The sequence below is a fragment of the Orcinus orca genome, chromosome 9, assembly GCF_937001465.1.
Source record: "Orcinus orca chromosome 9, mOrcOrc1.1, whole genome shotgun sequence".
Taxonomy (NCBI): domain Eukaryota; kingdom Metazoa; phylum Chordata; class Mammalia; order Artiodactyla; family Delphinidae; genus Orcinus; species Orcinus orca.
The window spans coordinates 89,848,128-89,875,008 of NC_064567.1; the positions used below are offsets into that span (position 1 = coordinate 89,848,128).

General features: G+C 39.9%; 1 protein-coding gene across 4 annotated transcripts in view; it reads left to right on the plus strand.

Moving 5' to 3' along the window:
• The window catches only part of SLC26A4 (solute carrier family 26 member 4), a 60,663-nt gene extending 35,268 nt beyond the window's left edge, over positions 1-25,395 (plus strand). For 2 of the 4 annotated variants that reach the window (XM_033438869.2, XM_049714912.1), the window contains 7 exons: positions 669-761; positions 1,675-1,770; positions 2,399-2,629; positions 4,628-4,682; positions 8,372-8,517; positions 10,954-11,037; positions 13,353-15,633. In XM_033438869.2, the coding sequence (XP_033294760.2) occupies positions 669-761; positions 1,675-1,770; positions 2,399-2,629; positions 4,628-4,682; positions 8,372-8,517; positions 10,954-11,037; positions 13,353-13,376 (729 nt within the window). In that variant the 3' untranslated portion in view covers positions 13,377-15,633. Of the gene's footprint in view, positions 1-668; positions 762-1,674; positions 1,771-2,398; positions 2,630-4,627; positions 4,683-8,371; positions 8,518-10,953; positions 11,038-13,352; positions 15,634-25,217 lie in introns of those variants that run through there. The other 2 variants (XR_007479279.1, XM_049714913.1) reach the window with 2 other exon arrangements.
• The last annotated feature ends 1,486 nt before the right edge of the window (positions 25,396-26,881 follow it).

Sequence of the window (26,881 nt, forward strand, 5' to 3'; positions counted from 1 at the left end):
AAAGCTAAAGGAGTTAATCACCACTAAACCGGCTTTACAAAAATGTTAAAGGGATTTCTTTAAACTTAAAGTATAAAAATTCCATCCAAAAGCAGCAGAATACACATTCTTCCCACGTGCACATGAAACATTCTCCAGGATAGATAATATGTTAGGCTAGGTCACAAAACAAGTCCAACCCATTTAAGAACATTGAAATCATATTAAACATCTTTTCTGACCACTATGATGTTAAACTAGAAATCAATTACAAGAAGAAAACTGAAAAAAATGACAAATACATAGAGATTAAACAACATGCTATGAACAAACAATGGGTCAATGAAGAAATCAAAGGGGAAATAAAAAATTACCTTAAGACAAGTGAAAATGGAAATACAACATTCCAAAATCTGTGGGATGCAGCAAAAGAAGTTCTAAGAGGGAAGTCCATAGCAATTCAGGCCTACCACAGGAAACAAGAAAAATCTCAAATAAACAATCTAACTTTACACCCAAAGGAACTAGATAAAGAACAAACTCCTGTTAGAGGAAAGTTGAGGACTGCTGCCCAGCTTCTCTGAGCAATTGTCAGTCAGCTCCTAGCTGAATAGCCAAAAACTTAACTGAGTATTTAAGGCATGAAATGATTTAACCTCAGAAAAAAAATTTTTTTTTTTTAATGCTAGATTGAAGAACCTGAAGGAGTGAAGATTCTGAGATTTTCTAGTCCTATTTTTTACGGCAATGTTGATGGTTTAAAAAAATGTATCAAGTCCACAGTAAGTATTTTGTCCCTAGAAATCTAGTTTCTAACTTCCTTTGAGACTTCATTCATTCTACAGGTATTTAAGGGGCTCAAACGTGGGCATAAGGTCCTATACCCTGTTCCCTTTGTACAGGGCATTAAGAAGTATAACATCCTTGCCCTCAAATAACTTTCAATCTATTTGGGAATAGGAACAAACGATAATAACACATATGTTAAAATTCAGGTAGCAATAACTATGCGGGACAAAACCACTAGAGATGTCTCCAGGCAGACTTTGAGTAAGTTCCAAGTAGGTAGTATAGACAGTAAGTGTTAAGATTTCATGGAAGGGAGTCATCCGAGTTAGGTGGACTGATCAGGCTTTGCTTGGCGGTTGGGCAGAAGGAAGGAGATTATGGCAGGTGTTTGGGAACTACATGAGCTGAGAGGAAAATGTGGGAATGTGTATTGGGCAGGGGGTGGGGGAGGGGGGCAGTTGGAATAAAGGGTAAAAAGTATAAGCGGAATAGATAAGCAGGAAATTCTGGTCTTGAATTCCATGCTATGCTTCGAAGTTGGAGTTTGCCTCTAGATCAGTGTTTTCCTGAAGTTCAAAGGAATGTTCATAGACTTCGCAACAACAAGGGCTTTGTCATGTCAAGCAAATTTGGAAAACACAGACTTAAAGTTAAAAAGGTTATTTTTTGCTTTTTTTTTTTTTTTTGTCTTGGAGTCTTCAATGTGCTACTGCCTTCCCTGAGTCTCTGGGTGGGTGGGTTAGGGTGGCCCAGTAGTGGAGACCTCCATCGGGCCTCAGAATTTCTTTTCTGGCAGGGTACATCAGCGAATAATACCACTTGAGAAATAGCCTTTCCAGATAAAAATTGCCATTAATGAGCATCAGGAACCAGACGTTTTAACTAACTTGACATTTTTTTCCAAAGGTTGGATTTGATGCCATTAGAGTGTATAATAAGAGGTTGAAAGCACTGAGGAAAATACAGAAACTCATCAAAAAAGGGCAATTAAGAGCAACAAAGGTGAGGCAACATCATTCTTTTGCCTCTGAAATTCTCTCATTTCTCAGATGAAATAAAAGCAATTAGACTGTCTAAAATTAAGTATACCCTCTTTGGTACCCAGATGTGTACAAGCAGATGACATATGTATAATGGAGAACAGCTGAGTTGTTCTTTTAGGAGAGAGGGAAGGGGAGAGAATAAAATGAAATCAGCAGGGCTACTGGGAAACAAAGGGTGAGATTTTTATTTTTCTATCATGAAATAAACCTTATTTTTACTGAAAGGAACAAAACAAGTGCTAATTCAATGCCAGAAAATTACTCACAACAGAAGGCAGTCGTAAGTTCATAAACTTTTAGAGCTACAGTAGTTACCTTTTATTCAAACTCTCTTGTCAATGTTTCTCTTGGCTACGTTCTACAATCTGCCAGAAATCAAGCATTTCCTTTCTCCACTGTTCTTCCATTTTTCTTCCTAGAGAACATCAGAATTTGGGCTGAGGTAAACCTTATTCCCTAAGAGTTCATCCTCTTGATATTTTGCTTACCAAGAAGCAGTTTGTAGAACTTTTAAGTCATTTTAGATTAATTGTTGAAAGACATCCCAAATCATTAGTAATTGAGTTGGCAGTGTTTTCTTTGTTTAGAGTGGCATTATAAGTGATGCTGGTTCATCGAATAATGCTTTTGAGCCTGATGAAGACATCGAAAATCCGGAAGAATTTGATATTCCAACCAAGGAAATAGAGATTCAAGTGGATTGGAACGCTGAGCTTCCAGTCAAAGTGAATGTTCCTAAAGTGCCGATCCATAGCCTCGTGCTTGACTGTGGAGCTGTCTCTTTCCTGGATGTTGTTGGAGTGAGATCATTGCGTGTGGTAAGGTTCCGTTGTTTCGAATTACATATTTGGAGCTTTGGCAATAGTAAAATGATATGGGTTTCCTGGTCTTGCAAAAGGGTGATTGATTGCACAGGCTCTGTAATTTTTCTAGGGGAATGCTTTTGCAATAGAGTGTATTACTTTAAAGCACAGTCCCGCGGAGCTGGACTACCTGGGGTTGAATCCTGGCTCTACCACTTACTAGTGGTGTGACTTTGGGCAAGTTGCTTAATCTGTCTGTACCTCAGTTTCTCCATCTGTAATGTGGGGATAATGATGGTACCTACTTCATAGGGTTGTGATGAGGATTAAATGAGAAAAGTGAAGAGTGTCTGGCACATAGTCACACGTCAGCAAATATTAACATTTATTATGTTTTATTGTTCTGAGAATATATATGACATGGAATATGAAAAGAAAGAAAAATGGGCAAAATCTTGTGTTCAGTATTATGTTTTTATTTGTTATGCGAAGAGCAGCAGAATGAGAAACATTGTAGGACTGGAAAAGCCAGGCATTATCAAGGTTAGATCAGCAGCAAGCAGGTCAGGCATCTAGGAAGTCAAAGAGTTGAGGAGCATGCAGGACAGAAGCATTCAATCAGAAACCAGGTATGCAAGCTCAACTTCAATGATTCTTCTAACACATAGATGTGCAGTGCCACACGTGTACCAACCACTTGGCCAGGCACAAGAAACTAATTGTGGAATAGCCATAGTCCCTACCCTCATGGGACTAAGCAGTCTAAGGGGCAAGACAAATATTAAGTAATCTTTTTTTTTTAAGTAATCTTTTAAATAACAATTGCAATTAGTCCTCCAAAGCAGACTAACTGGATGTCAACTTGACTGGGAGTGTCAAGTTTAGGTGAAGCTTCAGGAAGGTAGGTATCAAGAGGATTTGGCAGAAAAGTAGGCAGGTTCAAGGGAGCAACAATCAGGTATAATAATATCAAACTACCCTCAACTGAGGTTTAGCTTAGCTGGGGCTTCTTGGTACCTCTGCAAGGGGAGGAAATTATTCCAGGGTGTGGGTACTAGGCAGGTCAGGTAGAAGAGTGATTGACAAGAGTGCGAGAATATGCTGATAGGTTCTATTCCAGGTCTCTTAGCAGACCTGGTTATTAGCTCATTTGAGAACACACTCTTGTTCTTCTTTGTGCATTTCACTCTAGGCATTGGCTCAGATCCACCGTAGATTGTGTTGACCAAAGGGTTTAATGAATTACTTTGAGGAAAAGTCAAGATATTTAATGCCAGAATATTTTCTGCACCTAACAAATAGTTGCTTTCAAATGCTATAATGACAATTTTGAAAACTCCAAACTTTATACTTGCATAGAGGTCTTGATCTTTTTTCCCTAGAAACTTCAAGTTCTGTTTTATTATTGTCCATAGGTCTTGTGTCTTGATTCTTTTAAACTTTGCATTTTGAGATAACTGTAGATCCCCATGAAGTTGTAAGAAATAATACAGAGAGATCCTCTCTATCCCTTACCGAGTTTCTTTCAGTGCTAACGTCTTGCAAAACTATAGTACAAAATCACAATCAGAATATTGACACTGCTACAGTCAAACTACAGAGGTCAGTTTTTACATTTGGCATCTGGTGGCCACAAATCCACACCCGTATCGCTTCCACTCAAAGATATAAACTCATACTCTTCTTTCCAACCAGCAGAGGCTGCATTAGGAAGCTTCCTGTACTCCTTTCTTTCTTTCCTTCCACAAGTATTTATGGAGCACTTCTGTGCTATCCAGTGCTGTTGAGCGCTGGATGTTGCCACCTATTGAGATATGGTCTTTTCATCCTAATCATCATCACTGTATGTTGAAAACCTCTATGGTTTTCCAATTTCTAATAATGAACTTGCTTCAAACTCCTGATTCACCGTGAAAGTGTTGGAAGTTTCTCCCGAGCAAGTAATTGAATGCTACTGAATTATGGGCAGATAAAGTTACTCATTGTTACAAATTCTCCTTTTTAAATTTTTAGATTGTCAAAGAATTCCAAAGAATTGATGTAAATGTGTACTTTGCATCACTTCAAGGTAAATGCATATACGTACATATCTATCTATAAGACTTTCCCTTAAGCCCTTTCTCCTACCTTGGAATGTGAGTACATGATGTCCAAAGGCCTTTTTTTCAAAAACAATTTTAATTGTGGAAAAAGATGTATAACATAAAATTTGCCATTTTAGTCACATTCAAGTGTACAATTCAGTGGCATTAAGTAATTCACCATGTTGTGCAATCATCACAACTATCTTTTCTTTCTTTCCTTTGTTTTTTTTTTTGGTCAGTATAAAATTTATTACTGAGATATTTTGCACTGCTTGCTCCTGTTCACATCTTTGAGATCCAGCGTGTATTTTACATTTACCGCACATTTTTTGTTGTTGTTGCTGTTGTTAATTTTTTTTTTTTTTTTTTTTTTGGTGGTACTTGGGCCTCTCACTGTTGTGGCCTCTCCCATTGCGGAGCACAGGCTCCGGACGTGCAGGCTAAGCGGCCATGGCTCACGGGCCCAGCCGCTCTGCAGCATGTGGGATCTTCCCGGACCGGGGCACGAACCCGTGTCCCCTGCATCGGCAGGCGGACTCTCAACAACTGCGCCACCAGGGAAGCCCTGTTGTTAATTTTTGAGTTTTAAAAAATTTTCTTTTTCTTCTTCTTCTTCTTTTTTTTTTTTGGCAGTACACGGGCCTCTCACTGTTGTGGCCTCTCCCGTCGCGGAGCACAGGCTCTGGACGTGCAGACCCAGCAGCCATGGCTCACGGGCCCAGCTGCCCCGTGGCATGTGGGATCCTCCCAGACTGGGGCACGAACCCGTGTCCCCTGCATTGGCAGGCGGACTCTCAACCACTGCGCCACCAGGGAAGCCCCAAAATTTCTTTTTTTAATTGAAGTTTAGTTAATTTACAACATTTTATTAGTTTCAGGTATATAGCCTAGTGATTTAGTATTTTTGCCGATTATACTCCATAACAGGTTATTACAAGATAATGGCTATAATTCCCTGTACTATACAGTATGTCCTTGTTGCTTATCTATTTTACACATAGTAGCTTGTATGAAATAGGTTGATCTATTAATCTCATACCCCTAATTTGTCCCTCCTCCCTTTCCCCTCCCTTTTGGTAACCACAAGTTTGTTTTCTATATCTGTGGGTCTGCTTCTGTTTTGCGTATATATTCATTTGCATTTTTTTAAGTTTCCACATACAAGTGATATCATAAAGCATTTGTCTTTCTCTGTCTGACTTATTTCACTAAATATAATATTCCCTAGGTCCATTCATGTTGCTGCAGGGCAGAATTTCATTCTTTTTTATGGCTGAGTTATATTTCATTTCATATATGCCACATCTTCTTTTTTTTTTTATTGGACTATAGTTGCTTTACACTGATGTGTATGACACATCTTAATCTAATCGTCTGTTGACGGGCACTTGGGTTTCTTCCATGCTATTGTAAATAAAATAGGACCTAATTAACCTTAAAAGCTTTTGCACAGCAAAGGAAACCATCAACAAAATGAAAAGGCAACCTACCAAATGGGAGAAAATATTTGTAAATGATGTGACTGACAAGGGGTTAATATCCAAAATATACAGAAAGCTACAAATAACAAATGCTGGAGAGGCTGTGGAAAAAAAGGAACTCTCCTACACTGTTGGTGAGAATGTAAGTTGGTGCAGCCACTATGGAAAACTGTATGGAGGTTCCTCAAAAAACTAGAGTTGCCATATGACCCAGCAATCCCACTCCTGGGCATATATCCGGACAAAACTATAATTCAAAAAAATACATGCACCCCTATGTTCATAGCAACACTATTCACAATAGCCAAGATATGGAAACAACCTAAATGTCCATTTACAGATGAATGGATAAAGAAGATGTGGTACATATATTCAATGAAATACTACTCAGCCATGAAAAAGAATGAAATAATGCCATTTGCAGCAACACGGATAGACTTACAGATTATCATACTAATTGAAGTAAGTCAGAAAGAGAAAGATAAATACCATATAATATCACTTATATGCAGAATCTAAAATATGACACAAATGAACCTATCTACAAAACAGAAACAGACTCACAGACATAGAAAGCAGACTTGTGGTTGCCAAGGGGGAGAGGGGGTGGGGGAGGGAGGCTTGGGATTGGGAGTTTGGGATTAGCAGATGGAAACTATTACATATAGAATGGATAAACAACAAGGTCCTACTGTATAGCACAGGGAACTATATTCAATATTCTGTGATAAACCATAATGGAAAAGAATATAAAAAAAGAATGTATATATATGTATAACTGAATCACTTTACAGCAGAAATTAAAACAACATTGTAAATCAACTATACTCCAATAAAAAAAAGATTTGAAAAAAAAATACAGACAGCTCATAGAACTCAATATCAAAAAACCAAACAACCCAATAAAAAAGTGGGCAAAAGATCTGAACAGACATTTTTCTAAAGAAGACATACAGATGGCTAACAGGCACATGAAAAGATGCTCAACATTGCTAATTATTAGAGAAATGCAAATCAAAACAACAATGAGATACCACCTCACATCTGTCAGAATTTCTATCATTAAAAAGTCTACAATTAAAAATGTTGGTAAGGATGTGGAGAAAAGGGCCCCCTTGTACACTGTTGGTGGGAATGTAAATTGGTGCAGCCACTGTGGAAAACAGTATGCAGGTTTCTCAAAAAACTAAAAATAGAAGTACCATAGGATCCAACAATTCTACTCCTGGGTATATATCTGGAAAAAAACGAAAACACTAATTCAAAAAGATACATGTGCCCCAAAGTTTATCACAGCTATCTATTTTCAAAAATTTCATTGCCACAAACAGAAACTCTACCCATTAAATAATCACTCTGAAGGCCTTTTTGAACCTAGAAAAATTACTTCCAGTTTGTGCCACAGAGCTGGTAATGCATGGAAACCTACGTCCTGACAGCAATGCAGGATCAATGAAGAAAAACTGTCATGGGGAGAGCAGAGCTAGAGATGACTTAGACCCCTTAGAACTAGAGGAACTTCCAGGGTATGAGTCTGTGTCTGTCTATGTACAAGCGTGTGTAGGAAAATACTAGTGCTTAGGCTGAGTTCTCTAGAAGCAGAGCCTGAGATAAGGATTCTTGCATAAGTGATTTATTGAGAGAGTACAGTGGAAAATTTATGAAGGAGTGAGGGGAACAGGATAGGGCAATGGGAGAAGACAAAGACATGGCTTCAGAATCTACTTAGTCTGACTTCACAGGGAACACACAACAAGAAAAGCACCAGATGGTTATCCTTCCTTGAGGGGAAGGGGGCTGGCCGGCCCTTTTACCTCCTGATCAATCAGTCCGTGGCTGCAGGCCACCCGAGGGAGGGGGTGTAACCTCCCAGGCTTTTTCAGGTGAGACAGCTCCCACTGGCCAAAGAAAGTTCTCCAGAGAAGGGCACAGCTGTGAACACCAGCCAGACTCATAGCAGCTGGAGGACGGGAAAAAGGGACGTGGCTGGGAAATACCACCATTTACTACAACCAGTTATGGTATCAGCATTCCATGTGCTACTGGAAAAGAAACTCTGTCTAGAGCAGGATCACATTTTGGAAATGAGAAAAAAGAATTAAAAGGAGGAGGTACAAAGACTTAGAACTGGTTGATGTTATAAAAATAGCTTTTCCTAGAGACTAACTAAACATTATCTCTTTCTTTTGAAGATCATGTGATAGAAAAGCTGGAGAAATGTGGTTTCTTTAATGATAACATCAGAAAGGACATATTCTTTTTGACTGTCCACGATGCTGTCCTCCATCTCCAGAACAAGGTGAAATCCCAAGAGGTTCAAGATTCCATTTTAGAAACGGTAAACAGTGAATCTTTCTACATATGTATCTTTCCTAAACTACCAGGATTTCTGTAAAAGGCAAAAATTCCACAAATCTAGGTTTGAATCCCAGCCTGGTGGGATTTTAAGGCATCTCCTTAACTTTTCAGAGACTTAGTTTTCTCATTAGTAAAATGGGAGTAAAAACATTTACCTTGCTAGGTATATATGAAGACTAAATGTGAGAGTTTATAGGAAAACACCTGGTATTAGCTAGTACAATTAGTTCTATAATGTGTGGGTTTACTAATAAAAGTAGGCATTAGCCGTAGTGACTTTTTAGAATATAGCCACCGAATCTTTGATCTTCTGTGATTTGTGTATAAAATGCAATTTAGGGCTTTCCTGGTGGCACAGTGGTTAAGAATCCATCTGCCAATGAAGGGGACATGGGTTCGAGCCCTGGTCCGGGAAGATTCCACATGTCATGGAGCAACTAAGCCCATGCGCCACAACTACTAAGCCTGTGCTCTAAAGCCCGCGAGCCACAACTACTGAAACTCACCTGCCTAGAGCCCATGTTCCACAACAAGAGAAGCCACCACAATGAGAAGCCTGCCCACCGCAACGAAGTGTATCCCACATTTGCCGCAACTAGAGAAAGCCCGTGCGCAGCAAGGAAGACCCAATGCAGCCAAAAATAAATAAAAATTTTTTTAAATGCCATTTAAATTCTCAGCAGTCTGGAAACCCTTGATTATCTATATCTGTATCTATATATCTATATCTATATATATATTTTTTCTTGGCTGCACTGCACGACTTGCAGGATCTTAGTTCCCTGACCAGGGATCAAACCTGTGGCCCCTGCAGTGGAAGTGTGGAGTCCTAACCACTGGACCACCAGGGAATTCCCTAGCAGTGTCTTTAAATAGGATCCGTTAGGTCATAAGTGATTTTTGAAAAAGAAAAGGAAAAAAAAAAAAGAAAGCCATGAATCAGCCCAGAGTTTATTCCTCACAAAACAGGATAGACCCCGATTTTCCACAGGCCTCCTTATTTTGTCATTTCTCCTGTAAAATACCCAGGAGAGTTGAGCATTCTGATGTGGGTCATTGGGCTGGGCCTACTGCCTGGTACAAGAACCTCATCTCTCATGGACCTTCTCACTGTGAATTTGGGAAACTAAAACAAATGCCTATAAAAATAACAGCAATAATAATTATTCTGGTGACACAGACAACTATATTTTATTTTTTTTATTTATTTATTTTTGTTGCGGTACGCAGGCCTCTCACTGCTGTGGCCTCTCCCATTGCGGAGCACAGGCTCCGGACGCGTAGGCTCAGCGGCCATGGCTCACGGGCCCAGCCGCTCCGCGGCATGTGGGATCTTCCCGGACCGGGGCACGAACCCGTGTGCCCTGCATCGGCAGGCGGACTCTCAACCACTGCACCACCAGGGAAGCCCGACAACTATATTTTAAATTGCTTTCCCTTTTTTCTAAGAGTGGGATAAGCAGATTCTTACTGTAGATTGGAAGTTAATATTTGAAGTGAAACTAATTTGGAAAACAATAATACATTATGCTTTTTATCTATTGTTAGTGGAAAGATTGTTCTGCTTAATGCTGCTAGAGAATATACTAGTCCTAAATACCAAGATGTGGATCTTAAATACAAAAAAAAAAAAGGCGCTACATGCAAGATGCTCAGCTTTGAAAACTCATAAACCTTTTTAAAAAAAATCTAACTTAAAGTTCCTAACCCACAAGTAACAACAAAGCAAGATCATATAACAAGAACTGGGTTATTTATTTGTGAGATTAAAAGTAGCTAAAAAGCCCTCTGAAATGTCACTCTTGCCTTGATACACATTTAGAGTGGCTTTGGGAATACCCTTTATGCATAAGACAAAGTCCAGATTGTTACTGGTTTCCTCTGTGTGGAAGATTAAATTACATACTACGGCTAAAAAGCAGAACTTTCCTGAACAACTACTTGGTTCACAGATGTTGGTTTCCATCTCCAATAACATTAATTCCCATCCAATTCAACTTGAGACTGTTTATGGCCATCACTCAGGAGCCCTTCACTGGGCATTCATTGCATGCTCAATGCTGTACCCAGTGTGCTTCGCTTGGCCATTGAAAGAAAACTCCCATTGACTGCTGAATCATTTAGGCAGACAGGGTGACTTGTTAAGAGGCATACACTTCAGAGGTTGGGGAAGAAAGCTGCAAAGGAGGTTAGACAATGGAGAACTATACTAGTTCACACTTGAATGTGAAAAAAATGGTATAGGGAGAATTCTAAGTGGGAAATATAAAAGGACAAGAAAGTGGAAAAGGATTTTGAAGTATGTAGATTATAAATGAGAGGCACCAGCAAAGCTTCAAATCGTTTTCAGTGAAGTATCAGGTGGGTTAATGCTATTACACCTCCAATAAATATTCTCCGTGTTCTCTTTGTCAAGATCACCCTCATCCAAGACTGTAAAGATCCTCTTGAATTAATGGAAGCAGAGCTGATTGAAGAAGGACTTGATGTCCAAGATGAGGTATGATCATTATGTTCATTCCAAGAAAATAATTTGGATTAAATAGAATAATACTTTTAGAATTAAAACTATTTGATAAAAACTATTCAGGGAAAAGAATTTTTTAGAAGTACCAAGAGGATGGCTTGATAGAAAGGGGAAAATGGGAAACAAGGGTTCTCCCTTGAAGACATAGTACCTGAGGGGACCTTTTGTCCCAGGCATACAGGCGTGATCAGCAACTGGAAGCAGACAACACATTGGTCCTGATTTTATACCTAAGCCTCCACATACCTTCTTTTCCAGAGACCCAAGGCCAGTGAGATAGGAGAAAGGTGAATGGAGGAAATTTTTAAACCAGGAGTTTCATAAGCTTCAGAAATAGAATGTGAGCAGTAGGAACCTCATGACTTTTCTTCATCTGACTGATGACAGCTTAAAAAAGAGACTGATTCTGTGTATTTCTGTTGCCATTGGGCATCAGACTCTTCTAGGAAACTTGACTGAAACTTACAGTATCTGACCGAACTTTGTGGCTCCATCACTCAGTAAAATTGGACCAACAAAAGAAGATCAAAGAATTTTAAAGTTGAAAGATGTCTAGAAATCAGTTAGCCCCACATTCTCGGCCATGCAGAAATCTCTCCTACCCCATCCTTAAGGATGTTGCCTCAGCTTTCGTGTGAACATTTCTAGACATTGCCAACTAGCAGCAAAGGGAGTTTGCGACTTAGTTGAAGTCTCCAAGTGTTAGCTGTGCTTACAAACTGGATACACCCTTTCTCTAATAATCATCCAGTGGACTGAAGTCCTTTTGGTTGCCTTCTCTGCACAGTCCTTAAATATTTGAGAGCAGCTTTCAAGTTTCCAACAGGCTCTATCCTGGGAGAGACTCCTCCAGTTCCCTTTACTCTTCCTCATAGACATGAAATTTGTTAATCCTTCCCTGGTCAAGAAGGGGACATAAAACCCCAGATGGGGTCAACTATGACCTACCTTGATTTCATCAAGATATTTACATTACTGCAAGTTAAGAATGGGTTTATTTTCATAATAGCTACATCAGAATCTTTGCTTTTACTGAGCAGGGGTCAACTAAAGACTTGGGCATTTTCACATGAACTGTAGTCTAGCTGGGCTCCTCATTTATATTTATATAATTGGTTTTGGCCCTAATGCAGAACTACACATTCTTCTGCTAGATTACAGCTTCCTGGTTCCAGTTTATTGACATTGTTTTGAATAGTAAATCTATCATCCAGCATATTAACTATGTAACCCCACTGGGTGCCATATGCAAATCTGGATAAGCAGGACTTGTTTGCTGTATTCCAGGTCCTGATAAAAATGTTGAAAAGAATAACACTCAAACCCCAATGATAAAATCAGGCAGTGAGGATGACAGGCAGAGAAGATTTTTGTGGAAGAAATACACTAAGTAGAGTGAAAATCAGGGGTTCCACATTTTAGCCCATCAGCTTGGTGAGGCCAGGAATTTCATTACTGAGCTGTGAAGTCCTTCCAGCTTTAGTAGTTTATGACTATAGATGTAGGGCCAACTGAGTTGAGTGAAAACTCATATATCAAAACTGGAACTTAAGAAGTTGCCACAGTATACAGAAGGTTTTTTTTTTTTTTTTTTTTTTTTTTTTTTTTGCGGTACACGTGCCTCTCACTGTTGTGGCCTCTCCCGCTGCGGAGCACAGGCTCCGGACGCGCAGCCTCAGTGGCCATGGCTCACGGGCCCAGCTGCTCCATGTCATGTGGGATCTTCCTGGATCGGGGCACGAACCCGTGTCCCCTGCATCGGCAGGCGGACTCTCAGCCACTGCGCCACCAGGGAAGCCCTAGAAGTATTTTTGATGTCACATAAAAGCATCATTCAGGTAGGGTTCCTGTAGATAGGGAAACAGTTAGAGTGGTTTTCAGGGCCTGGGCTTTAGAACAAACAGACTTGAGTGCTGGCCCTGATTCTGCAACTTACCAGCTGGGTAGCTTAGGGCAATTTACTTATCCTGTCTTCATTTTAGTTTCTTCCTGTAAAATAGAAATAATAATACCTCACAGAGTTGCGACCATTAACGGGTACATGTGCAGGAATAAAACAGTGTCTTGTACATAGTAAGTACTCAAGAAATAGTAATTATTGTTTTTAAAATACATCCAATTAAAGTATGATGAGGTACAAAATTAAGTTTTTACTCTACTTTTATTGTGATGCTATACACCTAAGTAAATGTAAGCAACCAACACTACACAAACATATTTGCAAAAAGTTAAGGTAGACTTAAGGAGAATTCAGTTGCATCAACACTGTTTCCCCTTTGCCTCCACAGGCTATGCGAAGACTTGCTTCCTGAAACTGGGATCAGGAGGTCGCTCTAAGCAAGGACTGCAAGGCAAATTTTACCCACCACGTAATTCTATGCAAGTATTTTCTGCATTGACTATTTTCTTCAAACTTGAAACACTCATTCTTTTCCATTAGATTTTTTTAAATCTTTGATTTTTCTTTTAACCTCTTAACCACTGAAAGAAAAGCACTAAGATTGTTTCTAGGCTTTATTTATAAAATGAGTAGCTTACTTCTAAAATGTGCAAAATGGTGAAGAAAAAAATTTAACAATGTCCAGGATCTGAGGATATTATGCTGCTGTTCTCCACGACAGATCTGCTGACAATATTCATGTAGGTACACGTGTACCTCTGTGCAGCTGGGGCAAGTGTCACCCAACACAGCCTCTGTGGGCAGGCAGGTGAGGCAGGAATGTTTATCCTATAGAAAAATCTATTTCTGACTGACCTTGATACCCATGAGCTAAACTGATCACAGTGAGTAAAAGTTGAAATATAATTATTAATGTACTTAACAATAAATGCCTTTAAAAACTCCCTTTGGTAAATGCATCAAAAAAGGATTTTAAGAATGCAAATTTGGTTAGTACTTAGTAATGTAGTATTACTATATGTGACCAGATATGTAACCAGAATTCAGAATAAAGGAAATGGTTCACTTAAAAGCTACAGAATTGGGCTGATACATTTTAGAAACACTGACTCAGAGAAGTGAAGTGATAAGATTACTGTGGTTTATAGAAATCACTTTTTGATATAATAATCAAGGATCACAAATAAGATCTAGTAAAACATATGGTACTATCTTTAGTTGAAAAATGCAGTTTTAATTTATCTTAGTTTATAGAAATGGTCATTGTGTAGAGTATATTTAAGTATGGTCTATTTAAAATCTAACATAAAATTTGTGTTATTTTGAACAAAAATCAATTTTGTTTATAAGACCATGGTGATTAAAACAAGTTTATGTTTTTCTTTAAAAATTTAGCATTATGTGAAGTGATCTTTAACTGAATTCTAAATACCTTCCAAAAAACATCTAAAAAGTGAACTGCTTATATATATATGTATATATATACACATGTATATATATACATATATATACTGATTGAGACAAAACATTCTAAATGAACTCAATATCAAAGGAAAAATGTTGGTTTGGAATACACACATTGAAAGTATATGCTTTTAAAAATCCATGTGTTAAGCCCCAAAATATTTTTTACTTAACCTTTTCTGAGTGCCAACAATTTTCTAGGCATTGTATATAATATTTAGGCTTTGGTCCTGTGGACTAGTCCCATGTATTTCACGCTGGAGTGAATGAAGTTGTACTTCTAGGGAAAAATACTCAGGTCCTCAACTGAGGCAATGTCTTAAGTTGACAGAGAATGATATTGCACCTTTGGCACAGATGTGTGAAATTCCCAAATGTGTTTGGCTGTCTAAAGGCAGTATGTCTTATCTCTGTTTTTCTTCTTAAATACTATCAGAAATAAAGTCTCTATCTACTTCTGCAGGAATATCATTAGTGATCATATCAAATTGGTTGACTAAAAGCATTATTTTCCTCCCTCCATCCCCATACTACATACCAGAATTTCAGTGAGTCTGCAGTGAGTTGCAGAATTTCAGTGAGTTGCAGTCTTTTATGCTCATGGGTTATACTGTCTTTAATAGATGCGGAACAGATTTCTCCCTATGTTTGGTACAGCATAACCAGGATTATAATGTTATCTCATTTTTATAGTAATACCTGCCTATAATGGCAATAAATCATATCTCTAAAGAGTGAATATAATAGTCTTGCAGAAAATGGATGAATACCTCTGTTCAATAGAGGAAATACGCACTGCTCTTTTCTTTTTTTTAATTAGTTGAAGGAAATATCAAAGTTACATTTTAAAGGCTAGAGTTTTGTAAAATCTTGGGTCCATTTGTGGCTGTATAAGACCACAGTCTTTGACTTGTTTCCCGAGCACACTCTAGTAATACTTTCCCTTTCATGCATTTTGTGAATAGTAAACAGACTTTTAATTCTATATTGTCAATGGAAATTTTACTTGAAATTAAAGCTTTTGTTATGTTTTTAACCTTGAGGATAAAATTCGACTATTGTATATGAAAAGTGAAAAAAATCAAATCATGTATACTTGGAAATATTTGCACATATTTTTTATGAAAAGTAATGTTGCCTTTTAAGCTATTCTGATGTGTCGCTTCCGAACAAACTATTAAATAAAAAAAAAAGGCTAAATTTAAGTGTTCCAGTACTTTTTTTTTTTAATTGGGGTATAGTTGATTTACAGTATTATATTAGTTTCATGTATATCATATAGTGATTCAAAATTTCTATAGATTATACTCCTTTTAAAGTTATTATAAAATATTGGTTATATTCCCGGTGCTGTACAATATATCCTTGTAGCTTACTTATTTTACTTTATTTATTACTTTTTTTATAATGATACCTTTCTTTCTTTCTTATTTATTTATTTATTTTTGGCTGCATTGGGTCTTTGTTGCTGCACACAGGCTTTCTGTAGTTGAGGCCAGCAGGGGCTACTCTTTGGTGTAGTGTGTATGCTTCTCATTGTCATGTCTTCTCTTGTTGTGGAGCATGGGCTCTAGGCATGTGGGCTTCAGTAGTTGTGGCACGTGGGCTCAGCAGTTGTGCCTCGTGGCCTCTAAAGCACAGGCTCAGTAGTTGTGGTGTAGGGGCTTAGTTGCTCCGCAGCACTTGGGATCTTCCCAGACCAGGGCTCGAACCTGTGTCCCCTGCATTGGCAGGAGGATTCTTGACCACTGCGCCACCAGGGAAGTCCACTTATTTATTTTATACATAGTAGTTTGTACCTCTTAAATCCCTGCCCCCATCTTGCCCCTCCCCCCTACCCTTTCCCTACTGGTAACCACTAGTTTGTTCTCTGTATCTGTGAGTCTGTTTCTGTTTTGTTATATCTGTTTTATTTTTTATATTCCACATATAAGTGATAACATGCAGTTTTTGTGTTTCTCTGACTTATTTCACTAAGCATAATACCCACCAGGTCCATCCATGTTGTTGCAAATGGCAAAATGTCATTCTTCTCTATGGCTGAGTAGTACTCCATTTTATGTGTGTGTGTGTGTGTGTGTGTGTGTACACACATACCACATCTTTATCCATTCATCTGTTGATGGACAGGTTGCTTCCACATCTTGGCTATTATAAATAATGCTGCTGTGAACACTGGGGTGCATGTTATCTTTTCAAATTATTCAGCAGTGGGATTGCTCAATCATATGGTAGTTCTAATTTTAGTTTTTTGAGTAGCCTCCATAATGCTTTCCACAGTGGCTGCACCAATTTGCATTCCCACCAATAGTGTAAGAGGGTTCTCTTTTCTCCACATCTTCACCAACATTTGTTATTTGTGGTCTTTTTGATGATAGCCATTCTGACAGGTGTGAGGTGACATCTCATTGTGGTTCTGATTTGCAATTTTCTGATGACTTAACGATGTTGAGCATCTTTCCATGTGCCTGTTGGCTATCTGTATGTCTTCTTTAGAAAAATGTCTATTCAGTTCTTCTGCCTATTTTTTGATTGAGTTGTTTGTTTGATATTGAGTTGTATGAGCTGTTTATATATTTCAAATAATAACTGCTTATCGGTCATATCATTTGCAAATATATTCTCCCATTCAGTAGGTTGTCTTTTCATTTTGTTGATGGTTTCATGTGCTGTGCAGTGTGTCAGTACTATTTATTAGTCATCATTTTGATGTATTCTTCATAGCTCTACTTCCATTTCTGTGTAATTTCTTTTTGAAAAGACTTATTCATGCAATAAACAATGTTACCCACAAATATCTCCATTCAATCTTTTTTTTTTTTTTTTTTTTTTTTTTTTTTTTGCGGTACGCGGGCCTCTCACTGTTGTGGCCTCTCCCGTTGCGGAGCACAGGCTCCGGATGCACAGGCTCAGCGGCCATGGCTCACGGGGCCCAGCCGCTCCGTGGCATGTGGGATCTTCCCGGACCGGGGCACGAACCCGTGTCCCCTGCATCAGCAGGCGGTCTCCCAACCACTGTGCCACCAGGGAAGCCCTCCATTCAATCTTGTAATTTTACCCAAATATTTCCAGCTTATTTTGTGCAACGATTTTCATTATTTTAAGCAAACTTTTCTTTCTGGTACAACATACACATCAAAATGATACAAAGTATAGTGTACTGCATGAAGAATTTTCACAAAACAAGCACACCAGTGTAGCCAGCACCCAGATCAACAAGCAGGAAATAACCAGCATCCCAGACGCCCTCTCATGCTCCCTTCCAGTAATTGCCCCAATGGATAATTACTGTGCTGATTTCTAACACTTGTTCTTTGAACTTTGTATAAATGGAATCAAAATGGAAAGATTTCTATCAAAGTAGGAAGATTATTTCTCTTTTTTCCCTTTCTCTTTTGTGTCTGTCTCCTTTCACTCAGTATTACAAATGTAAGATTCATCCATGTTATTGTATATTGCAATCATTCATTAATTCTCACTGTTATATGGTATTCCATTGTCTGAATTTACCACCAGTTATTTATCCATCCTACTGTTTATGGATATTTGGGTTGTTTCCAGTTTTCGGCTTTCATGAATAGTGCTGCTATGAACATTCTTGTTGTTTATTTATTAATTTGGTAAACATATGCACACAATTCTGTGAAGTATATACCTAAGAGCAGAGTTGCTGGGTCATATACATATGTTCCGTTTCAGTAGACACTGCAGTAGATAACTAGCATCTACGGCAGAATTTTTTCCAAAGCGATTGTACCAACTCATACTTCTATCAGTTGTGAGTTAGAATTCTAGTTGCTACACATTTTTGTCAACACTTGGTTTGTGTATCTTTTTCATCTAAGCTGTTCTTGTGGGTGTGTAGTAGTATCATACTATGGTTTTAATTTGCATTTCTCTGATGACTAAAGAAGTTGAACATCTCAGATGTTTATTATCATTTAACATTTAAATATCCTCTTTAGTGAGTCATGGGCCCAAATCATTTGCCTATTTTTCTTTTCTGGCCATCTGCCTTTTTCTAATTGCCTTGTAAGAGTTTATGTAGTAAGGATACAAATCCTTTTTGAAAAATGTACTGTAAATATCTTATTCTGTGGATTGCCTTTTCACCCTTAATCGTGATGACTTTTGATCGAGAGAAGTTCTTAATTTCAATGTAGTTCTTGTAGTTCCATTTATCACCTTTTACCTTAATGGTTAGACTTTTTTTTTTTTTTTGGTGTCTAGTTTAAGAAATTGTGCCTCCCCAAGATAACGAAGATATTTTCCTGTGTTTTCTTCTAAAAACTTTAATTCTCACATTTAGATATACAGTATATTTGAAGTCAATTTTTATATATGCTGTGACGCAAGGAGTAAAGATACATTTTTTTGTTCCCAAACGAATATCCCATTGACCCAGCAACTTTCATTGAAAATACCATATCTGGTGGTCCAGTGGGTAAGACTCCAAGCTCCCAGTGCTGGGGGCCCAGGTTCGATCCCTGGTCAGGGAACTAGATCCTGCATGCATGCTGCAACTAAGAAGTCTGCAGGCTGCAACTAAAAGATCCTACGTGCTGCAACTAAGACCCAGTACAGCCAAAATAAATAAATAAATAAATATTAAGATAAAGAGAAAAATACCATCCTTTCCCCTTCTTTGATGCAATGTAACCTTTATCATAAATCAGCTAACTCTATATGCTTGTGTCTGTTTCTAGACTCTCTGTTCCATTGGTCTATTTTTCTGCCCTTGTACCAATACTTTACTGTCTTAATTACTATAGTTTTTAGTAACTCTAGATATTTGGAAGTGTAATTCTTCCAGTTTGTTCTTTTCCTACTATATTTATGCTTAGCCCTCTGCATTCCCATTTACATTTTAGAAGAGCCTATCAATTTGTAACAATTATTATTCTTAATATATTTTCTAGAATTAGCAAAAATTTTCATCAGGAAAGGACCAATGACCCTGAAAAAATTAAATTTAAAAAATTAAATGAAATATATGCTGAAACTCACAAAATTAATCATGATTATGCCTTATTAGATGATATAAAATATGAAAGCAACATAATTTTTGTGTTTTTTTTTTTAATTAGAGAGAAATATAGATTTCAACTCATGTGCTTCATAAACTTACATGGTGGGACTCCCAGGTTGAGGTCAAGTTGTGTTTAGTTGGAACTGAGATGTGTGCAGGCACTGCCACTGATGGGCCAGGCTAAAGAGAAGTCTGTGTAATGACTGAGGAGCTTCTTGGGATAGAGACATTTATTCCAAAGCAAGAAGGAGCAGACTTAAAGAGCTGACCCAGTAACAAGGCTGAGTTGTTGGTGGACAGGGTGACTGGCGTAATATAGTGTCTGTCATTCTGGGGTATGTTCTAGAGACAGATCCATGAACACATGTTTGGGTCCTATGAAGAAATGAAGCTGCAAAAATATAATCCAAAAGAGCTGCTTTACTGAAACCCCTATAAAAGGATGGGGCCCATGTAATGCTCTTGACGACCATTATAACAATATAATTTCCAAGGCAGAGGAAGGCATTCTGCCCTGGTCTCCAGGCACACCTACAGCTCTGGAGACACCTCAGGTCTTCTCCTGCAAGAATGCACGGAGGACTTGGTAGGACTGACTTGCTCATGAACACATTTCAGGTCCTCATTGGAACTTCCAGAAATATTTGAGGGGTCTTTTATTTGGGGCTTAGGCCTGTATGAACAGAGGAGATGAGAGTCAGTAAATTATGGCTCTTTTCAATTTGCATCAGGCTGGGTTCCTGAAGAAAGTTTGGTTTCATTTAGAATAGAAAGCCCTTATCATGCAAACAATATAACAAAAACCACATGAATTTTAATCATACAAACTTCGGTTCCATAAAAAAGCCAAATAAAGACAAATAGCCAGAAGGAATGGGAGAGAGAGAAAAATAAAAGTGATGAGGGGGAAGGAAAAGAGGGCCAAAGAGGGGAAAGAGAAAGAAAAAGAACCACGATGAGGAAAATGGCATCAGGGAAGGGAGAGAAATAAGAAAGGGGAAATTAACTGAAGAAAGAGAAAGAAAAGGAAGGTTAAAATAAAAGGTGGAGAGAAGAAGAGACAGGACATCAGGGAAAAGTAGAAAGGAAAGATGAGGGAGAGAATTTAGTAGTGAAAAAAGAAAATTCAAATAAAGGATTGACTTCAATACAATCATATCATTTGAGAACTCAGAGAATTTAGCAGCGCTCCCTCTCCCACACATCACGCCAACCCCTGAGTTCTTGGTCCCCCTTACCTGGCTATATTTTTTTCCTCCATTATAGTTATCAGTCCACCTAATGCAATTTATCTCCTCTCCCTACTTCCTCCCTTATGCTAGAACATAAGCTCCACCAGGGTAGGGATCTTTGTTTTATTCCTGGACAGATTCCAAGCACTAGAGGAGTGAAGAGTGCCAGGCCCACAGAAGGTGCTTAATACTGTTGGAAGACTGAATCACGATGCAGTGATGCTAAATAAGGCCGCCATGGTTTGAGCATAGCAGTCATCTGAGTATTCAAGACATTCAGAGTTCCCTGGGCTTTCCAGCCTTTTCCTATGGCCTACACAACTGCCTATCTGCCTGCTCTCCCTACTCGTCTCCAGAAAAACAGCTGGGGATTTGCTAGGATACTCACAGAGCTCTAAGGAGCTGAAGGCTCTTCTAGACTCTACACTAATTTTGAATCTGCTGAGGTAGCCCACTTCATCCCTTTCTTCAGGAATATCTTTGGGCCTAGACACAGGGGAACTGTTTTTGTATAAGATCCTGCCCCAGTGCACTGTTTTAGACCAAGTGCTCCAGTATTCTGAATCCCTCCCCATTACACTTAAAAAAACAAAAAACCATTTTATTTTGAAATGATCATAGATTCACAAAATGTACAGCAAGTTTCCCATGTACCCTTCGCCCAGCCTCCCCCAATGTCAGCATCTTACACAACTACAGAACAATTCAGAACCCAGGAAATTGGCATTGGTACAAACCATAGAGCTTATTCACATGTCACCACTCATTTGCGTGTGTGTGTGTGTGTGTGTGTGTGTGTGTGTGTGTGTATGTTCTATGCAATTTTATCCCAAGTATAGCTTCATGTAAACACCATCACAATCAAGATGCATAGCTAGGGCTTCCCTGGTGGCGCAGTGGTTGAGAGTCCACCTGCCGATGCAGGGGACACGGGTTCGTGCCCTGGTCCAGGAAGATCCCACATGCCGCAGAGCGGCTGGGCCCATGAGCCATGGCCGCTGGGCCTGTGCGTCTGGAGCCTGTGCTCCGCAACGGGAGAGGCCATAGCAGTGAGAGGCCCACGTACCGCAAAAAAAAAAAAAAAAAGATGCATGGCTATACCATCACCACAAGACTCCTGAGGGCCCTTTTTAAAAAGCATGCCAAGTGCAGATACACCTCTCCATATCACACCACTCCCAGACTCATTAAGACTGAACAAAGACATTCTGAGTTGGAGGAACACCTCTGATATTACGCTTCCTGTGGCCAGGATAAGTTGACCACCTAATATTCCATTTTAGAACGTGGTTGCAATTTTCTCCATTTAAAAAAAATTTTTTTTATTTTTGGCTGCATTGGGTCTGCGTTGCTGCGCGCAGTCTTTCTCTTGTTGTGGTGAGCGGGGGCTACTCTTTGTTGCAGTGCACAGGCTTCTCATTGCGGTGGCTTCCCTTGTTGCGGAGCACAGGCTCTAGGCACACAGGCTTCAGTAGTTGTGGCACGTGGGCTCAGTAGTTGTGGCTCATGGGCTCTAGAGCACAGGCTCAGTAGTTGTGGCCCACGGGCTTAGTTGCTCCGTGACATGTGGGATCTTCCCAGACCAGGGCTCGAACCCTTGTCCCCTGCATTGGCAGGCGGATTCTTAACCACTGCGCCACCAAGGAAGTCCCCAATTTTCTCCATTTTTACTCATTACTATCCCAGTCATGGAGGAGCTCTAGGCCATACAGCAGGAGCATCTAAAGATCACCCTTTGGATGTAAAAGAATGATACAGGTCCTTGACCAACCAGTGCTACAAGTTGGTGGAGACTCTTAAGGATGGAGACCAGGTATGGCTCTTGTCCTAGTCAGTTCAGGCTGCTAAGAAGAGGTGGCTTAAACAAAAAAACATTTATTTCTATTTATTTCTCATAGTTCGGGAGGCTAAAAGTCTGAGATCAGTGTGCCAGCACGGTCAACGAATGCCCCCTTCTGGTTTATAGAAGGCACTCAGAGGGTTTTCTTCCTTCTGAATCCTCACATAGCTAGCTCTCTACTTGGAAGGCACTAATCCCGTTGTAAGGGCTCTACTCCCTTGACCTAATTACCTCCCAAAGGCCCCACCCTTCAGGTACCATCACTTTGGGATTATGGTTTTCAACATCTGAATTTGGGGGAGGGACACATTCAGTTCATTGCTGCACCCCTCAAGGCACCTGTGAACTAGGTGGCATTGCTATACACCTGAGGATGGGTCCTGATCTCTGTGTGTTAATTAGTCAACCCTACTCCTTCCAGGTGAATTCACTTGGTGGTGAGTGTAGCTCATCAACTGGTGGTGAGTGTAGCATATCAGGATCCTTTAACCCATTCCCCCAAGCTTATACCGTATACAAAAGGAGCCCTGGGCATCCTTCTATTCCCTGGCACAGAAGTGTTCAGGTGAATGGGAGCGGTCTGGACCAGTAGAACACACTTGTGCACCCGTGACTTTTCTCCGGTAAGCTCCCCATCAAGTGGGTAAGGGAAGGAAGCGGTGAGAAATGAGGCTGGCAGGTGGGCTGGGACCAGATTACAAGGGGCCTTGTACACCACATTAAGGAGGGTGGATTTTATCCTCTACTCTGGTAAGAGATAAAGACAAAATGGCTGGGTTACATTATCTAGCTAATCCAATCAGCTGACCTGGAAACCTAGAAATCAATTCAGAAGGTAAAATTAAAGTAGAGATGAATGAAGCTTTTGTTGTTTGGTTTCCAAGGACGGAGTAACAGGTGATAAATTAGCTTTTGTGATTTAGAAATAAAAAGCTTGTTCTGTGGATGTAATTTTTATTTCCTTAGTTTATTCTTTTAAGACAATTCCAGTATTCTATTATCTCTAATGATATGAGGCATTACGTTTATGATTAGGAAGATATGTGCTATATAAAACATGTAAGGCAGAAGTAGATACTGATTTGATATCGTGGAGTCCATGTTCCCTTATAAACATGTTGCTGTTTCTATGCGGGAGTCGCTGTCTTTTCTGGTTTTACCTCCTTGTTTAAAAAACAGAACTTGCGGGCCCCAAACCAAAGGAGGAAGTGATTGCTTAATATTTCTGTTCAAACCAGTTATTAAATGTCTGTGACAAAATACGAGGCCTGGCAAACAAGTCCTCTGTGCTTGCTGTGACCTCCTCCCAATGAACCGAAGGCTTCCAAGCTGCGGGGGTGAAGCCTGTTCTCCTCCGTCCTCACCGCCTCTCCTCCGCACTGGGTGGTTTGCCTAACCAGAGACACAGCCGGCCACGCGGTGTGAGGACGCTCAGGATAAAGACCTACACTCGGGAGAAGCAACATGGAGGCCAGATCTGCCTGCTTAGAAGAGCTGAGGCTACTTTCTCTTTTTAGTTTCATCTACCTTTATTTTCTTCAGGGCACTAGATTTTCCATCAGCTCCTTGTTCATCAGGTGCCTTTCCTGTGACAGGCACGTAACTAGAAGCTGGGTATACAGTCAGCGGTCAACAAAACAGAGCCCATCTCTATTCTCCTGGGACTTAAGAGTCTAATGTGGGAGATGGTCGGTAAACAAGCCAACATCCCAGAAAATACAGGTTGACTACTCTACTTGTGGTAGAGGCTTGGAGGTGATCAAGGGCCTTCTGTCACGGAGGACGACTGGGTGGGAATGCTGTGTGTCTCTCCGAGGAGGGGATGCTTCAGGAAGGAATTAGCAAGCACAGACCTGGGGGAGAATTGTCCCAAGGCAGGATTGATCTCAGCTGGGAAGTGGTCATTTGAGACAAAAAGAAGATCAGCAGGTTGGAGGAGGCTGCGGACGCAGGGTCCTAAACACTCGAGAGTTTGTACCTGGAAGGCACTGACAGGCTTTAAACTGGGAAAGATATGGCCAGTTTTGTGTTTTCAGAAGACTGCTCTGGGAGACTTGTTTGTTTCCCTGTGCGGAGAGTATCTCTCTAGGAATACCCATGATCTGGTCATCTTGGCTGCCTACAGGAAGAGGAAGTGGGAGTGGGTGGGAGGAAGAAGTTCTGTAGACCCTTTATTCACTTCTGATTCTGAACGTATTATATATACTCTAAGACTGGACGCAGGAACAGGGAGAAAGCTACTGCAGATGTCTAGGACAAATCTGAGACAGACATACAAAAATCTGGTGACCCAACTGTGGGAGCGAGGAAGAGGGAGGAATTAAGATGACCTGTTTTTGGATTTTGGATTGAGCCACTAAGTAGATGGTGATGATAACAAATTGGGGAGAGTTGAAGATGGACAGTTTGGGGGCAGTGGCAGCTCCTGAATTTCTAATTAGAAGAGGCTTAGGGGTGGCCAGCTGGTTGGAAGTAGTGACTGGAAGAGATTTGTCTTAAATAGTGAATTTGCATAGCATTTTTTTATATCAGCCAGGATATGTCTGTTTATACGTAGTAACCTAAGATACACACACGCACACACACCTGAGAACTAAAAAAAAAAAAAAAAGAAAAGAAAAAAGGCAAAACTTCAGGAACTTATATAACAAACTTTTTTCTTTTTTGTTCTTTTTCCTTCTTGTTCAGTTTGCTGGATGTCCAAATGACCTTCTGGGCAATATTCATCCACGAGATGGCTCAGCATTCCAGGCTGCTTTGATCTTAGGCATCTTTATCTCAACAAATGATAACCTGAAAACAAAGAAGGAAAAAAAAACACAGCAAGGAGAATTGTACACCTAATCTTAAATAGTTCCACATGGAAGCAATACGTGTAATCTTCACTCATATTTCAGTGGCCAATGTAAGAGCCAAAGCTAATTCTACCTTCAAGGAGGTGGATAAATATAATCCTCTTACATAAATAAATAAGATCTCTAGGAAAGGAAGGAGGGCTAGAAATACCGGTGAGTCTAGTAAAGCTTACTATGATATCTTACATAAGAATGAAAACACTTCAAAAATCTGTATCAAAGATTGAGGGTGGAGGTTAGGAGGAGAGGTAGAACGTGGGCCATCTGTGAGCATCCACCACCCTCCACACCCCCTACCCCCTGTTTAGTGCTGTGTTTTGTGTGTGGAGAAGAATACCACACATTCAAGAATCCCATTTCTAGACACATTAAATCAAAAATGCCTCTATCCAAGTGGAAGTGTCAAATAAGCAGCTGAATCAGAAGGTCGGAGGACAGGTCTGGGCTACATCTATAATTTGGGAAATTAAAATATATACACCTGCAGTTGGATATGGGAGTGTGAAGTCCACGAGAGTGGTCTAGGCTGGTGTGGCTGGGCATGAGAATGTCTAAGGAAGATGTAGAAAGGATGACTGGGAGACAGTTGTGGACAGAACCTTGCTGATGACGAAAATTACAGGGGGGTCTGGAAAGGAGACAGAAGAATCAGAGAGGAAGGGGGAGAATCAAGAGTGACTGTTAAAATTAAGGGAAAAAAGCTTTAAAATGTCTGTATTTCTGCTCTTATCAAAGTAAACCCCTCCACTTGCGTGATGGATCCCCACCTCTTCTGCACCTCAATTCCTCTCTATACTGAATTGATTCTGTTAGCACTTAAACATGCTCCAGTGACATCTCCCTTCTGATAAAACAAGGCCCACCTCTTCCAACCTCCTCTCTAGCCACTGTCATATCACAAAGCTGTAGGTACATGGTTCTCCTTTTAGTCCTTCAACATTCCAAGTTCTTCGGTGCCTTTGCACTTACTCTTCCCTCTGCCTGGAGGCTTTCCCCCAGCTTCTTCGAAAGGTTAACTCTTTTTCATCTTTTAAGTTTCAACTTAAATAGCATCTTCTCAAAGAGGCCTTCTGTGACCACACTGTGTAGAGCAGTTCTCCCAGTGCCATAGGTGCTTGTCTTAGTGTTTGGGCTGCTATAACAAAAATGCCATAAACTCTGTGACTTATAAACAACACACATTCATTTCTCACAGTTTTGGAAGCTGGGAAGTCAAAGATCATGTGTCTGGCAGATTCACTGTCTGGTGAGGGCTCACTTCCCGGTTCACAGAAGGTGCCTTTTCACTGTGTCATTACATGGAGGAAGGGGCAAGGGAAGTCTTTTATAAGGGCACTAATTCTATTCACAAGGGTACCACCCTAAGACCTAATTACGTCCCAAAGGTCCCACCTCCTAATAATATCACCTTGGGGATAAGGATTTTAACACGTGAATTTGATGGTGGGTTGTGGGGGGAGGAGGACACACATGGATGACGACACACACGAACATTCA